Source organism: Nelumbo nucifera, chromosome 8, assembly GCF_055504915.1.
Source record: "Nelumbo nucifera cultivar China Antique chromosome 8, China Antique-T2T, whole genome shotgun sequence".
Classification (NCBI taxonomy): domain Eukaryota; kingdom Viridiplantae; phylum Streptophyta; class Magnoliopsida; order Proteales; family Nelumbonaceae; genus Nelumbo; species Nelumbo nucifera.
Window position 1 is genome coordinate 2,814,598 of NC_142656.1, and position 18,157 is coordinate 2,832,754.

The 18,157-nt window shown below is 42.3% G+C and overlaps 1 protein-coding gene across 2 annotated transcripts in view; it reads right to left on the bottom strand.

The window, feature by feature from the left end:
* Positions 1 to 16,101, bottom strand: part of LOC104600569 (uncharacterized) — a 37,491-nt gene extending 21,390 nt beyond the window's left edge. Inside the window, exons 1-3 of one of the 2 annotated variants that reach the window (XM_010263599.3) lie at positions 15,759 to 16,082; positions 15,083 to 15,122; positions 1,639 to 1,709 (exon numbers count right to left, since the gene is read on the bottom strand). In XM_010263599.3, the coding sequence (XP_010261901.1) occupies positions 1,639 to 1,709; positions 15,083 to 15,122; positions 15,759 to 15,972 (325 nt within the window). In that variant the 5' untranslated portion in view covers positions 15,973 to 16,082. Of the gene's footprint in view, positions 1 to 1,638; positions 1,710 to 15,082; positions 15,123 to 15,758 lie in introns of both variants that reach the window. The other variant, XM_088894007.1, reaches the window with a different exon arrangement.
* Between the last annotated feature and the right edge of the window lie 2,056 nt (positions 16,102 to 18,157).

Here is an 18,157-nt window from a genome sequence, read left to right on the forward strand (position 1 = left end):
AATCAAGGTTTAAAGTATCGGAAACGCAATGTGTATCGGAGAGACAATTTTAAGAGACATATCGAGATACGCATAAGATACACATGGATATAGACAAAAAATTAAGATATGCATGGATACACTAAGAAACTCATATAAATCCTAAAAACCTATGTTAATTACAATAAATATGAGTTTTATATCACTTTAAATAAGTTATTTAAACATAAAAATCCATATTTCAGTGATTTATACAAAGTGTGAAATATTGAGACATAATTGGAAACTATTGAAAATGATGAAAGAATTAAAATGTTTGTGTATGTATACATATCATAGTATTTAAAGAATCAATATAATTTGTATTAATAGTTACCATTTTTTAGAAAGTAGGACCGATTGGCCTATTGGACCGGTTGGACCATGACTAGATTGGGTTAAAAATTTGCCAAAATTGCCAACCTGACTAGTCAAACTCGAAAACTAGTGAATCAGTCCTGGTTTTAGAAAAACAACTGATTTTTTAAATTGTTTTAGCACATTAATGCAAGCTTATAAAGGCCATATCTTTTTGCTCAGATGTTCTATTGCAATGACCTTTGTTTTTATTTTGGGTAACTTTTCAATATAGGTGACTTATAAAAAAAATGAAATTAAAATAAAAAATATATGTTATAAAAGAATACAACTATATAATTTGAATATATTAGAATCCAATATATAATTTATAATATTGTATATATAATACAATATATGATATATGATATATATAATATATTACGTCATCACAATTTGACCTCAGTTGAACCTCTAACCTATGAACTCTCCCTTTTCTAGGCTGATGTCCAACCCGGTTCTTTAAACATTGATATTTATTATATATATTTTAATGATGAATTTTAGCTTTTATTAGTAGTCATCCACTAACAAACGAATTTAATTAAGAATTAAAATACAAATTTATATGACAAACACTTGTGGTATGGCATAGTGGTGGACTTGTAGTCGTTACAAACAAATGAGTAGGGTTCAAATCCCTTTGTCCCCTATTTGTGATTTTTAATAGGCAAGTTAGTGGCATGTCAAGTTCAAATTTGAATTTGAACATTGCCTTAACTACACTATTCAATTTCCCTTTAATAGTGTGTTATTAAATGTGATAATTAATTAAGAGTCATTAAATTTGAATTTGAAAAGTTACTAATATTAAGAGAGAAGGAGGGAAAATAAATTTGAATTAAGAGTCATTAAATTCAAATTTGAATTTCAAGTTGTATCGGTCAATACATGCAGTGTATCGGACTGTATCGGGATTGTATCGGCCGATCCAGACCCAAAACGGACCGATACGGGCCAGTATCGGACCAGTACTAACGAAAATAAACGAAACATACAGATTCTGTATGTTCCGTGTATCGGATTCAGATCTTCAACGAAACGCAACGTATCGACCGATATGGACCGATACGTTGCGAAATTTTAAACTTTGCACACAATACACACTAAGCATTACCAATAATTCATAGATTGAGTGGGGAATGGGGATAATATGAAATAAAGAGAACTATAGGGAGAAAAAAAAATGAAGATTTGAGTGTTATCTCCAAATTTAAGAAGAGTGTAGACAAAGGAAACATAAAAAAGGATAAAGATCAGCACCTAAATCCTTGATCTGCAATTGAGTCAAAATAACAGGGGGTACATATGCCTCTAGTGGATCAAGCTTTTTCCTGGTGTGCAACATTAAAAAAAAATGTAAACTTCAACAATGAAGCAGACTTATTAGACTAGTCTCTTAATATAAATCTGAAATGGCAAATTCAGGTTTCTAGAACTGCAGGAGAAAATGACTCAGAGAAACAAAATGTAACCAATGCAACATTTGCATATCAAGTAAATGCCCAATTATTGTTTCACTAAGTAGATAAAGCAGCTTACCAAATATATACCCTATTTAATATTTTTTATCAGCATATATCCTATTTAATATATTTTAAATAATTTCCATACAGCAGACAGAAGTGCCAGTAATACAATCTATTCTCAAATGGAGACTATGTTAGATGTATTTTTTTTTTGATGAATAATAATAAGTTTATTGATTCAGAAGCAACTTTAGAGTGAGTTCATACATCATCCCAACGAGAGGCACAAGCTGCAGCCCCTCCTTTAATCTTACAAGTAAACTAGGAAAGAAAAACAAGAATCACAACTGAGCCCAAAATAATTCTTCCCTATTTACCCCTTGCTTAGCTAACACATCTGACAAAGTATTTGCTGATCTCCCCACCCACTGTACAATGACCAATATATTCCTTGTCAACCAACTAAATTTCTTCATTTCATTCTTGTATCGCCACATAGCCTCTTCAGAATTTTTCAACCAACCCACCACCACTTTGGAATCCCCCTCGATTATTAGGTGTTGTACCCCCAACTGGTTTGCAAATTGCACCCCTTGTACAGCAGCTAAAAGTTCTACCCTGATGGAGTTCCCAATTCCCAAGGGACCTGAGTAGAGCAACAAAATCTCTTCCTTCTCATTTCTCAAAGCACCCCCCACTCCGGATAATCCTGGATTACCCATGCTGCTTCCATCAAAGTTCAACTTTATTGAGCCTTCGGGTGGAGGAGACCAGCTTGTAATTGATTTGTCCTTTAAAGATGAGCACCTTGCTACTGCTGACCAATTTCTCCAAAGGTCATTAAAGGAGAATTGATGGAAGATTTCCAAGGTCTTAAGCCAATGTATTGCCCTGTTTAACACACAGTCTTTCAAATCTTGGTTGTTCCTTTCCTTGTCTTGAAAAATTCTGAGATTCCTTTCTTCCCAAAGAGTCCAAGTCAAAGCAGCACGAGCACATCTCCACATAATTCTCCCTATTTTTGTAGGCCAATAAAAGGTAGAATGGTTGAAGAGCATGTGAACTTCTGCTAGTAGACTCCAACTACCCCCAAACAACGAAAGTAGCCAAGCCCAAAGGTCTGCAGAAAAGGGACAAGATACTAATAGATGGTAACAATCCTCACCGTGAGCTCTACAGAGGATACACCAATTAGGAGAAATACAGAGAAAAGGTCTTCTCTTTTGTAGATTGTCTAAAGTGTTTACTTTCCCATGGAATACTTCCCAACAAAAAGCCATAATTTTTGGGGGGACTGGCCTACACCAAATTTCTTTTGACGGTAAGTGTTGGTGAGTAGAAAGTTGAGAGATGGACTTGAAGAAAGAAGCACAAGAGAAGGTTCCATTGGGTCTAGGAGTCCAAACTCTCTTATCTAGCTTGGAGGGATCCAAACAAACCTGATTAAGACAACCAAGCAAAATAGAAAGAGACTCAATTTCAGCATCCCTAAGTCCTCTACGAAACCCAAAATCTCAAGTAGGATCTAAGGGTGTCCCCAAAGGTGAAACAAATTTTGAGACCACCTCTTTTTTGTACAAAGAAATAGAAAAAAGCGAAGGGAACAAGTCCTTTAACGGTGAGTCTCCTACCCAAATATCCTCCCAAAAAAGAACAGAGTTGCCAGAACAAACTTCATACTTGATAAAATTGAGGAATTGAGGAAGGGTGTTGTGAATAGCCTTCCACGGTGTTGCTAGGTTAGCTTGCCTCGATACACCAGCATCCCATCCGTTCTCTAACCTCCCATGAATGCTTCCCACCACCTCATGCCACAATCTCTCTCTTTCCAAAGGCCATCTCCACAACCATTTCCCTAACAGAGCTTGATTCTTTCTAATTACCCTCCCAATTCCCAAGCCCCCCTCTTCTTTACTTCTGCACACAATTTCCCAATTAACCAAGTGATCCTTTTTTTCTTGTCCCGGCTCCCATAAGAAGTCTCTCATCAACTTCTCCAGTTTCCTAGCTTCCCTAACTGGTATCCTAAAGACAGACAAATAATAGGTACGTAAGTTAGCCAAGGTAGCTCTTATTAGGGTAATTCTCCCTCCTAAAGAGATATAGTTCCTCTTCCATGAGGCTAATCTCTTCTCAAACTTTTCTATCACTGGGGTCCAAAATCTACTCTCCCTAGGATTTGCCCCTAAAGGAAGCCCTAAATATGACATAGGCCAAGCTGAGGTGGAACACTCAAGACACTCCGCAATAGCCTCGACCTCCCCTACCTCCAAATTTATACCCGCTATGCAGCTCTTTTCCAGATTTATTCTCAAATTAGAGACACTTTCAAATTCTTTTATTATCTCCTTTAGGTTTGCTACCTTTTCACTAAGACCTCCTTCACAAAAAATCATTAGGTCATCTGCAAACTGAAGGTGGGTGACGGGGACTTGGTGTCTCCCTATTCTCCAACCCCTAATGGCATCTTCGCTGTCAGACTTAGTAATGATCCTACTAATCACATCAGCTACTAAGGTAAAAAGGAAGGGTGAAAGTGGATCCCCTTGCCTGACACCCCTACAAGCTGGAAAAAAGTCTCTCACCGTACCATTTACCAGAATAGAGTAGTGACAAGTACTGATACACCCAAAGATCCAACTACCCACTTGTCCCCAAGTCCACAGTTCTGCATAACCTCCAATAGGAACTTCCAGTCCACCAAATCATAGGCCTTTTCAAGATCCAATTTACAAATGAATCCGCTCTTACTAGACCTTTTCATTTCCTCCACACACTCATTCGCAATTAAGATATGATCTGTTATTTGTCACCCTTGAATGAAAGCCCCCTGGGTTTCACTAATGATGGTAGGGAGGACTGTTTTGATCCTCAATGAGAGCACTTTAGCCAGAATTTTATAGATGCTTGTCACCAGACTAATAGGCTTATAATCTTTTGGGTGGTTGGCATCATTCTTCTTAGGTATCAAGGCCAAAAAGGTGGCATTAATTCCAGGGCTTATAGTGTGATTGTCTACAAATTCCTTAAAGACTTCAGCTAAATCCTCTTTCAACACCTCCCAACAGTCTTGATAAAAACCCATTGTAAAGCCATCTGGACCCAGAGCCTTGGATCTATCCATTAGAAAGACAGCTTTCTTAATCTCTTCTTCCACGAAATCCCTTTCCAGCCACCTTGCCACTCCTTCATCAATTCTTGGCCAATCCACCCTTTCCATGACTGTCCTCTCTCTCAAAGGCCTTCTATAAATCGATTTGAAGTGGTCCACAAATTTTCTGGCTATGTCATCCTGGTTGGTAAACACCTCCTCTCCTATCTCTAGCTTGGTCACAAAATTCTTTCTTCGTCTCCCATTTGCCAAATCATGGAAGAATCTAGTGTTCCCATCGCCTTCCTTAATCCACTTGTGTCTAGATTTTTGTCTCCAACTGATTTCTTCCCTCAATAACACCTCTTCCAAATCCTTTTTTAATTGTCTCCTTAACACTCTGTCCTCCTCGGTCAGCCCATTGTGAGATTCCTTTACATCCAAGTTCTCTATTCGAGAGATTAGGCCAAATTTTTGCTCCTCAATTCTACCAAACTGATCTCTATTCCACTCTTTTATTTTGGCTCTCAACCTTTTTAATTTCTTGTGAAACTTGATCCCCTTCCATCTTACCCCCCTCTCCTCCTCACCCCACCACTCCTTCACTTTTTTCACAAAATCTGGATGGGTAAGCCACATATTTTCAAATCTAAAAGGTTTGGGTCCTATAGGAAAAGACTCGGTACCTATTTGGATAGGACAGTGATCGGAGGTGACCCTGGGTAACGCCCTAGCAACCAAATTTTCCAAACTATTCTCCCAGGCAAGGTTAAATAAGAATCTATCCAACTTCGAGCACAAAGGGGTTTCTTGAAGGTTGGACCAAGTGTAACTGGCTTGCAGTAGAGGTATTTCCTTCAGATCACAATCTTCAATAAAACCATTAAATTTCCTCATGCTTGTTGAGATTACCTGTTGGGGATTACTGGTTTCATTAGAGAATCTAATGACGTTAAAATCCCCGCCCAGGCACCAAGGACCATCCCATAGCCCCTTGATTGCATATAGTTCCTCCCACATCTCATTACTCTTTCTATAGGAATTAGGGCCATAAACATTGGTTAAAACCCATACACACCCATTCTCTACATTCTTGCACTTAATGGAAACTAAGAATCTGCCTATCAATTCTTCCACTACTTCCACAACATCCTCCCTCCACAATGTTACAATCCCCCCGAGGCTCCCCAAGAAGGAGACGAGCTCCAACCTAAACCTCTAGACCTCCAAAAACTCTTCACCCATCTCCCATCTAATTCCATCAATTTGGATTCTTGTAACAGCACAATATCAGGTTTTTCCCTTCGGAATAGGTCTTTGATCACCCTTCTCTTCCTTGCACTCCCTAACCCTCTTACATTCCAGCTAATAATTTTCATCGAGACAAAGTAGCAAAAGAACCCAAGAAGAGGCCATATTCTCCTTATTTTAGGCCCTTCCTCCTATCCCCTCTACCACTGAATTCTAAATCCCCCTCAATGTTTGAAATTAGCCTTTCCACTTCAGATCTTTTTTTCTTATTTGTTCCTCCCCCCCCCCCCCCCCCCCCCCCTTCTTAATACAGCAATCATCCTCTTTCTTTTCTCCATCCTTTCCAGCCAATGTCTGAGGAAGAATTTTACCCTGCTCACACTTATTTTGGCTACAGCATCTTTCTTCGAGTCCTTCCTTTTTATTTTGTTCCTCCATCATTGTACAGATCAACTCCCAAATTCTGTCCGCCTCCCCCTTACTACTTCCTTCCACCACCCTCTCTCCTCCTTCCACTATCACCCTCTCTCTTGCATCAGAACCTCCAGGATGGGAAGCTGGGATATCTGTTACAAGCAGAGCAAACAAGTCAGTACCTAAAACAGAATTGACACCCATACCTGATAGAACGAGGGTAGGACTAGAATCACTGGAAATGACTTGCTGACAGGCGGCAACTGGTTTTAAAGCCTTTCCCCTTTTTGGACAAGGTTGTGAAGTAGACATGGTGAAAGAATCACTTCCTGACGACCTACCCACTTGGAAGACCTTTCTCTGTGTTTCCGACACTGGAATACCCGCATCCATCCTCACAGCCGATTCTTGTCCCTCTCCACCAACATCTTGTAGTTCATTAGACTTAGGGTCAGCTCCCTCGACGAAGGGAGGAGGAGTTTTCACAGCTTTAGAACCATTTTCTTCACCATTTCTAGTCTTCTCGCCACCTGCCTCTTCAGTCTCTTCCTCTAAAAACAACAGCTCTGTATGCAAACTTTCTGTTTCAAAAAAAATCATTGTTGCTTTTCGGAGACAAACTTCCCAGACTTGGCGTTTCGTCTCTATCAAAATCGTCATTGCTGTTTTGTTTACTCAACCAGTCTTCAATCCATGTTCTGTTCTCATCACTAGGCTTGAGGTATCTCGGGTTGCGCCTATCTGGTGAGAGACGGTTCGCCAGGTTGGATGGGACCCACTGTAGAGAGCCTCGCGACTGCAAATCTGGAGATTTTTTTGCGCCTGAACTGTTCGAACGAGAGGAGGGGTGACATTTAAGATTCAAGGAGGGGCTGCAGCTCGTGCCTCTCGTTGGGATGATGTATGTTAGATGTAGTCTTGCAATTTTATTTTCAAACTGAGGTTGTATACATCATCATCATCCATGCCTTATCCCAACTATATGGGGAAACTGATTGACCATGACACAGATGGCTTATGGTTCTCAATGAGCTTTCATCTTCCTACACCATCCAACTCAGGTGCATCCATGGCACTCCCAATGCACCTGAGGGGGTTCCAGGCACTCACAGGTTAATGGACCTGAAACACATCAAGAGGTGTGCATGGACATTCCTTGGACACCTAGTCTTCCGTTTTGGAACAACTTCTTACTACAAAATTTGTTGTTGATGGGTCCAAGCCAAGGCCCATGGGTATTAAATTATAATCTATTTTTGAAGATAAAATAAAAATTGTATTAAATAAAAAAAAAGCAATTACAAAGGAAGGTGATAAGCAATCACCCGAGGGGAAGCAAAAAATAGATACCAAACAAAGAAACCCCAGGCCCGACAAACCAGCCCAAACAAGAATCCTCGACCCAGCTAAAAAGAAGAAAAATAAAACCACACTGCAACACTAAGGCAAAAGCCAAACCCTACCAACCAAAATTGACAACCTTCGGAAACCCACCCCTACTGCCCAAACCCAAACAAGATTCCCACTCAATGACTCTTCTTATCAGCTTTTTGAGAACACTCTTCTATTCGCCTTTTCTCTGATCTTTTGTGTTTTTTGACGGGTGTATTAGGCCCAATGCCATATAAGCCTCCTTTTATCCATGCAAAGACTTTTGAAACTGGAACTTGCTGCTGACTTTTTCTGTTATTTTGAGTTCTGAATCTCCTAAATGTATTAAGTGTTTTCACGGCTTCTTCCAGACTCCCCTCCAGCTTTTGACCCCAACTGAAACCAACATTCCCTCAGATAAATCCTCCTCCTTCTTGAGAGCATCCCCACCATCTCTAATTGCCCTACCATCTCCAACAATTACTTCCTTTTCAGAATTGTCAGAATTTCCACCAAGCACTGGAGTGGCACTACTCTCTTTCTCCCCATTTTCTCCTCTACCGATCTGAATGCTTCCTTGGCGAACTCCTACCCTCCTAAGAAGAACAGCCCTAGAATTTTGCTGCTGACTTCCACTTCCTTGTTTATCACTTCCTCGAAATCACAATTCTTCTCTACCTCATGAACCCCATCCACCATAAGTTCATCATCCTTCCCTGAACTTCCTTCTCTACTTTCTTCTAAGGGAAAAGTTTTATACTCCCTTTTGTAAATTCGAACTCCATCTCCAATCTTATCTCCTTCTGATGGATCTATTACCTTCGGAACTCGCTACTAGTGGAGCTGGTTCGAGGGAGCTCACCCTCCTGAAATAGATGAGAGGGAAGGAGAGAAAAGCAAAGGAGAAGAAGGAAAAGGAGAGTGGCAAAGAAGATACTAATAGGGTTTTCTTTCATATCCCCTTACGCAGCTTATTATAGATATTTATAATGCATGACGAGAGGACAACAACCTCTAACAAACTCTGATCACTCCTCATGACATGGACAGCGCGTGTAAACGAACCTCAGAGGTGGTGTTTTGCGCATGATCCGTGGAATGCTCTGGATTGGGGCTTGAGTGTGATGGGCCTGGGTCACGTTGTCTGGGCTTGCTTCTATGTCGGACCTAACATTCCCTTCCCCATCAAGAATGGCCTTGTCCTCAAGGTCAATGGTGGGAAACTGCTTTTGGAGTTGGTCGTAGTCTTCCCAAGTGGCATCCTCTTGAGGCAGGCCATGCCACACAACTAGAGCTTGTTTATGGGCCATGCCGCCACATTTCACCCAACAAAGATCCTTAATCCACTGAGGTTCAAACACCACTTCTCCAACCTCTGTTAACTGAGGGAGAATGGGGTGCAACTTGCATTCTGCAAGAAGGTTGAGATGGTAGGTGACAACCCCAATTCGTTCAACCACCTGAAATGGGCCGAAGTAACGTGGAGATAGCTTCTGTGACATTCTTCAGACAGAGATGTCTGTCTATATGGTTGGAGCCTCAAATAAACCCAACCCCCAACAGAGAATTCCAACTCCTGGTGCTTCCTATCATAAGCTAACTTCATACATTGTTGAGCCTGTTGTAGATGGAACTTGAAGGTCTTGAGTATGCTATCCCTTGCCGTTAGTTGGGCTTCAACTTCGGCTACTGGCGACATACCTATTTCATAAGGTAAGATGGATGGGGGGTCACACCCGTAAAGCACCTTAAAAGGGGTGGTTCCAGTTGAGATTTGGAACGTGGTATTATACCAATAATCGGCCCATGGTAACCATTGGGCCCACTACTTGGGTTTATCTCCCACAAAGCACTTTAGATATGTTTCCAAGCAATGGTTGACTACTTCAGGCTGTCCATCCGTCTAAGGGTGATAATTGGTTGAGTGTAGCATTTGTACCCCTTGAGCTCTGAAGTAGGCCTGCCAAAAGGTACTCATGAAGAGGGGATCTCAGTCGGTCAAAATGGAGTGGGGGGTTCTGTGGAGTTTGGCCACTTCCCATATGTAGGCATGGGCCACTATGGTTTGTGAGTAGGATCGGGAGAGTGCAATAAAGTGTGCGTACTTACTTAACCGGTCTACCACCACCAACACTACTGACATCCTTTGAGATACGGGAAACCCGGTTATGAAGTCCATGGAAACTTCTTCCCAAACTTTCTCCGGTGGGCAAAGGCTGCAATAACCCAGATGGTGTTTGCATGCTATATTTTTGTTCTTGGCAAGTCGCACATCTTGCAACATACTCCTGTACCATTTCATGCCCTTCCAATGATAATGGGTTGTTAAACGCTTATGGGTGCAGAGAGCTCCGGAATGACCCCCTTGAGCCGAGTCATGAAAAAGCCGTAGCAATTCCCGATAATGCTTGGACCTGTCAGATACCACCATTCGGCCTTTGTAGAAGAGAATACCATTTTTCACGACGCACCCTAAAGTAAGTGTGGGACCTTCAAGGGTTTGGGCCCGTATCTGAGCTAGGTGAGGGTCCTCATGGGCCTCTTGTCTTAGCTGGTCCATCAAGGGATAGGTCGGCTATGACACGCCCATCATGTGAAAGTCATCTACCCGGGAGAGTGCATCAGCCATAGCATTAGAAGGCCCAGGTTTATATTCAATGACAAATCAAACCCCAACAACTTATAGGCCCATTTTTGTTGGTTCAGGGCCCAAGACTCACTACTCCAACAGATGCTTGATGCTGCGTTGATCCGTCCTAACAACGAACCTTCGGCCCAGGAGATATGCTCTCCATTTCTGAACTGCTATAGTGATTGCCATGAGCTCCTTCTCGTAAGTTGACTTGGCTTGAGCTTGAGGAGAGAGGGCTTTACTGAAGAAGGCCAGTGGCCGACCTTGCTGCATTAGGACCGCGCCTATTCCCTTACCTAATGCATCAGCCTCCACCACGAATTCTAGGTTGAAATCAAGAAGGACCAATGTAGGTGGTGTCGTCATTGCCTTCTTGAGTAATTGAAAGGCCTCTTCAGATTTCTGATCCCACTCGAAGGTGTGCTTCTTTAACAATTGAGTGAGGGGTGCTGCAAGGATCCCATACCCTTTGATGAACCACCGATAATAACCGGTGAACCCTAGGAACCCTCTGAGGGCCCATGGAGAGGTGGGCCTAGCCCATGTGCACCTGCCCATTAGAGATTATGTGCCCCAGGTAGCTAATTTGGGTCTGTCCAAAGGAACACTTTGAGGTTTAGCAAACAGTTGATGGAGGCGTAGTAAGCCCAATGTATTGTGAATGTCCTTTGGATGCACTCGGAAAAATACTTAGCTTCACCCAACTTATCGAATAGTTCTTCACCCAACTTTGGATACCAGTCCTTCACCGTGATGTTGTTCAATGCTCTGTAATCTACACAGAATCTCCAGTTATCGTCTTTCTTCTTCACCAAAATAACGGGTCACAAAAATGGGCTACTACTGGGCTGAATAAAACCTTTGTCTAACAACTCATTCACCATCTGTTCCACTTCTACCCTCGAGGGGCTGGTAGGGTAGTGGGCTCTTGAAAATTGTCAGAGTAGGTTTGAAGTAACAGCTAAAGTTGCTAGGCCCAATAGGCCTCGAGCCCATGCTCATAAGTAAGGGGGTAGCACTGTGTTGGCAGTTTTTGAGGATAACTTCCAAGTTATCTGCGGTTATGGGTTGGTTTTTAACCCCATTTAGGGTATAGGAACTGCCTTCATGTGTGAATTGCATCGTCAGTTCGGCCCAATTACATACCACAGTGCCCAATAGCTATAACCACTGTATGCCCAAAACCACATCTGCTCCCGTGAACTCCAAAGGTTGTAGGTCCACCCTAAAGGTATACCCCTGAATCTTGAGCTCAACTGACTTACACCTCCCTTCGCAAGTGATACGGTGACCGTTGGCTACATTGACTGCAAGTGGTGGAACTATCTCAATCATTAGCCCCAGTTGTCGAGCTAGTCCGGGAGTTATGAAGTTCAAAGAACTCCCACTCCCACTATCAATCAAAACGGCCACTCTCCTCCCCAAGATCTGCCCATGGACCCGCATGGTTCTTGGGGTCTAGTATCCTGCCAGAGCCTGAAGGGAAATAACACAGTATTCAACTTCCGGTACCACCGACCCCGGGATCTTTTGAAGGGGGCTTAGGTTCCTCCTCTTCTTCTACTTACAGGAGGTACACATGTTGGACCTTGCACTTGTGACCCGAAACGAATTTCTCGTCACAGTTATAGCAAAGGCCCTTCTCCCTTCTGGCCTGCATCTCTATCCATGACATTTTTTGGTAAGGAAAGGGTCAATGCTCTCGGTTTCTTGGTGGGTGGTGCAAGCTTAGCGGTAGTAGTTGTTGGAATGGTGGGTGTTGGAAGAAGTGGACCTGGGTTCGATTCAGTCTTGGGATAAGGATTTTTTGTATTGGGCCCGCCTAAGGTCTAGTGGGCTTTCCAAGCTTCTTAAGTCGGTCCAACCTTTCTTCCTAAAACTTTGCTAGGACAACCACCACAATCAAGGTTGTTGGTTGCAAGGTATTTACCTCGATCCTTATATCATCCCTTAATCCTCCTATAAAACATCCCACTAGAGCGGCCTCCAGCCAGCCATGAACATGAGTGGCCAACCGTTCAAATTCATTCTGGTATTCCCTCACCGTCCCTGTTTGTCTCACTCTTGAGAGGGACTCATTGAAGTTCTCGTAAAGCTTCGGTTAGATCTAACCAGGTGGCCTGTGGGTGGGTCTTACAATACCATTGATACCACATGATGGCTTCGCCGTCCATGTGAATGGCGGCAATAGGAATTCTCTGGTCAGCTGGGGTCTCATGAAATTCAAAGTAACGTTCGGCCCGATATATCCAAGGAACAGGGTCATCACCTGAGTAGAGCAGAAAGTCTATCTTGGTGGCCTTGACGGGGAAGACTTCACCTTGCCTGTTGTCACTGTTGCTAGACCCTTCGGCTTCCGAAGCTCTAGGTATTGCAGACATCCGTTCAAACTGTCTGACCAATGTTGAGAGTGTCTCTTTAATGTCCCTCAACTCATTGGTGGTCTGTCGCACCTCCCCTTTGATTCGATCAATCCTTTCTTTTGCCGATGTAGACCTGGTGGTCAGCATCGAGGCTAGGCTCTGATACCAATTGATGGATTTATTACCTTCGGAACTCGTTACTAGTGGAGCTGGTTCAAGGGAGATCACCCTCTTGAAATAGATGAGAGGGAAGGAGAGAAAAGCAGAGGGGAAGAAAGAAAAGGAGAGAGGTAAAGAAGATACTAATAGGGTTTTCTTTCATATCCCCTTACACAGCTTATTACAGATATTTATAATGCACAACGAGAGGACAACGACCTCTAACAAACTCTGATCACTCCTCATGACGTGGACGGTGCGTGTAAACGAACCTAGAGGTGATGTTGTGCGCATGATCCACAAAATGCTCTAGATTGGAGCTTGAGCGTGATGGGCCTGGGTCACGTTGTTTGGGCTTGCTTCTATGTCGGACCTAACACCTTCCTCCTCCATTCCCTTTTCTTCAATCCATGATTCTTGCTCCCCTCTTTTCTTCTCAATTAAATCTTTTTCCACTTCTCCTACTCCCTTCCCCACTAATTCATCCAACGCTCTCATTTCCTCTGCTCGTAAAGACCTGACCACCTCATCCCCTTGATTGATTTCCCCCTCTTCTTCTATTATATTCTCATCCCTCTTGAGTAAAACCTCAGTTGTCTTTTTGCCATTCTCTTCTTCTCCTACCATCACTTTCTCTCCCCAATCATCCTTTTCATCTCTTTCCTGAATTCCTCCCTCAACCTCAGTGATGTCCTGTTTGGCTTCGTCATCCTCCCCTTCCTCTTGATGCAAATGGTTGTCTTCACAGTCCACCTGCGTCCCCCCTTCTCTTCCGCACTTCTTTTTCCATCCCCGTCCTCCTCCCGAATCGTCACTGCAATCTTATTTTAAGGGAGGAACACTGCCATTATCCAAACAAATCCTTCGGCATCGCAATCAGCCTCTTCTGTCATCACTTTCTCTATCGCCTCTTTAATCTGCTTACCCCCAATATACTTTTGGGCCAAACCCCCATCGTCGCTGGGCCCACTCTTCAATTCCAGATAGGTAATTTACCCCTTCTAGGCCCCCTATTATGTTTCTATTTCAAATCCATTTGTTCCAAGCCCATCTCATCACTCTTTTTAAAATCCATGTGCTCCCCGAGAATATCACATGTGGACCCACTAAAGCTTGGCTCAGCTTGCTGTCCTTGTTCATTTTTCTCTCGAAACATCTGTTCCTCTTCCTCTTCTCCCTTTTAGTTCTTCTCCTTCTCGAGATCAGAACTCTACTGACCAGGGCCAGAGGAGATTAAGATTATTCCAGTTTTCTAGTTGGTTGAAACTGATTTTGCTTTAATAAATCTTCTTTTTCTAACATGTTTTGGGGCAGTTTAAGGACTTTTCAACTCTACAATAACCCCATTTAAGGCATAATTGGCTTGGTTCATGCATTTAATTTTATAAAGACTTTTCTATGATTTAAGATTCAATTAGGTATCAATAAATTTAAATTTTGAATATGTGGTTATTGATTTAATTCATAACGAGTCAAGCTAATGCATTTTCCTGATTATTATTTGTTCACTATAAGAGTACTGGATAAAGTGAATTAGCCTATATAGCCTTGTCTGTTTGATTGAACTTGTCATTCTTGTTTGGGATAAATCAGAGGTGTCATGTTCTAAGAATGTTTAACTTTCTTGATTCAGTCTAATGATCATGGCAGCAGATCCCACAGACCAGTCTAAAAAGAATCAGTGTTCTGAAAATTCTTGACATTCCACATTATGGTGAAAACATGGATAGAAGACAAAATAAAATTTGTGTATCAGAGTATCAGTTAGTTTGCAGGGTGCAATCGACCTGTTCTTTTGATATATTTCCTACAAAATATGTTCCATGATTAAAAGATTCAAATTAATACGTTGGCAAGCCACGTGGCCCACGTCTATGATACACCAACAACATAAAAACAACATTTCACACTGTTGGAAAAAAATTGTCAGAACCGTGAATTTAGACTGCAGTCTTACCTCTTCACGTACTTATCCAAAATGCTTCCCGCGCTAGCATCTGCAGAAGAAATATACTATTGTGAACACTCTAAATTGTTGAAATATTTTCACTATAACTGAAACTTAACAGATTGAAAATTGAAATACTCGTTTATATGTAAAATGGTGGGAAATAAAGCTTTGGCCGTAAAATAGGCAGAAATAACCAAAAAATGATAGATCAAAAAAATCCGCCTATTTTAAGGTGAAACAAACGGAACACTGCAAGTCTGCAAATAAAAAGGGGGAAAGGTAGCAAGACAAATAAAACATTAATTCAACGCGAAAGCCATAGATTTTCTACTTTTACCATTTCACAGAGCTACTCCCCGCCCTAAGGCTAAACTCGATCCAATGTAAAAGAATCTGACATTTTCTAGACAGTATTTCACTCATATTTTCGCCCTTTTTTTACTGGGAAAACTTTGGTTCCCTCCCCTTCTACGTTAAAACAAGCGCAGACTAAATGTGACAGGTTTTACGTGAATTGATTCCATGAAGGTTTTCCTCCACCTGTGTTTCTATTTTATCATCCTTTTATTCCAAATTTTCTTGAATGAAAATGAGCCTATCTTTTCTCGTCGGCATCCGGCTTACCCTGCAACGAACACTAGACAAGATGGCTGGAAAGTCAAGGAGAGGGGAAGAGACGCACGTTTAGGGATAGAGAGCCACTGTGAGAGAAAGAGGGCGATGGAGACGGAGCGCCTGCTATCTCGCCTATCTGGAGGAACCGATGCGCATATTATGCGGCAATGCTTCTTTCCTTTGGATGCCAAGGAAGAGACGAGATGGTTTGGTGCCATAGGACGAAGGAATGTGGCATTGGAGAGGCCCCTAAGGCGAACGCTGGTCGGAGTCATTGCCATGTCGAAAGAACATTACAATCGTTCCGGCTAGCTCTGCTCTGCTCTGCTAATGTAAAACATTGGTTGAGCGTTGAGGATAGCGGTAAACCGAGGTGTCGTGAGACAGACAGGTGTCTTATCCGCTTTTTCCAGTTCAATTGTTTAGGTTCACGGGGCGCGTGAACCCTCCAATAGGAGGCGTGGACGTTGCCTCTTCGGCTCACTCTATTCCGTTACTCTGAGTAACGTAAAATAGTCCTTTTTCCTTGTCAAACTGGTTCAACCGGATGGGAAAAGCAAAATCAATCGAAAACTCAGCACCCCATTCTTTCATCCCTTCGTTTGAACCAATGTTTTTGAACCTTCGTTGACCCGGATGGTCGGACCATTTGGCCTGAAAACTGTCCAAAAAATCGGTTCTATTTTCACCTCTAATCCATTATTGGGTCAAAACCCATTGATTTTATCAAAAAACCACTGATCCAGACGGTCAAACCATTGACTCGTTTGACCCAGCCAGCAGTTCGCAATATAAAGTTGTAGAGAGGAGAACTCTGATCTAAGATTAAGTTTGAGACACGAACTCAGATCTGGGATCTAGCACAAAGAGAAGAAGAAGAAGACTTTCTTCTATAGGTGTTTTAGAGAAATCGATCTCAAATATGAGATCCAAGAACTCATATCTCAAATCTGCATCTTTTGCTGCCACCTCATCATTGTTGTCGCCGGTGAGCATCCAATCATCCTCCTCTTCCTTCTCTCCTTCATTCTTCTTCTTTATTTCTTCTTTCTCAGCCAACAATAGTTCTCCTTTCTCCTTCTACTTTCTAGCTTTCTCAGCCGACATCTCTTCATTCTTATATGAGGTTTGCATATTAGGGCAAATCTCATATAAACATTTCCCCTAATATGCAAACCATCCGAACCGTTCGACTCGAATAGTTGAACCATTGACCCGAAAACCAGTAGGTATAACGGTCTCGTTTCCTGGTTGGTTTTTTAAACCTTGGTTTGAACTCCCTTTCCCCATTTTTCACCCGAGTCCTAGCTCAAGACCACCAGTGGCGTCATCACTGTTTTGCGAGTGAGGAAACCATTTTGAAATGGTGGATGGTGGTGATTGTTTGGGGTTGTGGTTATGAGAGTTGGATGCGCATTGGTTAAGTGCACGGTGAAACAGTGAGGATGCCATTGGTGGTTGAATCCAACCGCCAGAGGTTGAATCTTGTTGTTGGTTGAATGCAAGCCATTGGAGCTCGGTGAAACAGTGAGGATGCCGTCGGTGGTCTTGTGTTCTTGAGCCAAGGCTCGGGTGAAAATGGGGAAGGGGAGTTCAAACGAAGGGGGAAAAGAATGGGAGTGTTGGGTTTTCAATTGATTTTGTTTTTTCCCATCTAGTTGAATTGGCCTGACAAGGAAAACAGACTATTTAATGTTACTTAGAGTAATGGAAAAGAGAGAGCGAAAGAGGCAACGTGCACGCCTCCTATTGGAGGGTTCACGTGCCCCGTGAACCTAAGGGCCCACTGAATCCGGACTCATTATCGAATGGGATGCCTTGATAATTAAAAGACAATAATACCCCCTTTGAGTTAAAAAAAAAGATGCATCCTAAAATGTGTAGGAATGATAGTGACAAAAATATGTAGGTGGTCGTTTTGACGTGAAGCAGAGGAGTCCAGATTTGCTCCTCACGCTAACCTCACAACTTGTTTTGGTCGTACATCAGGAAGATCTCCTGAATTTGTATTTATTATTCATGGGGAGATGTTCCTAATATAGGGTGGGATGTGGCTGTAAGGTCAGTCAGTATGAGGCACACTTGGTAAGGAACAGATCCCAACTCGAAGTGGAGGCAATTATCACTTTATTAGTCACACGGGATCTCCTCACAAGTAGACAAGGTATATGGATTTGCAACTTACAACAACCTCAGAGAACTTTCAGTCATGCATTGAGAATATCATCCGTATTTGTATTTTGGAAGATGTTCCAATGGCCATGATTTTCTGTGGGGTTGGCATGAGGAGCGCTGAGGCACATAAGTTCATATGCACGGGACATTGGCGTGTTGATTCGAATTGGGATCTGCTCCTCACACAGGGTGCCTCACACCGACCTCGCACATCTCACCATGTATTGAGAACATCTCCCGTGAATAATATCTTTTAAGTACAGGAGATGTTCCCAATGCATGGTGGGATGT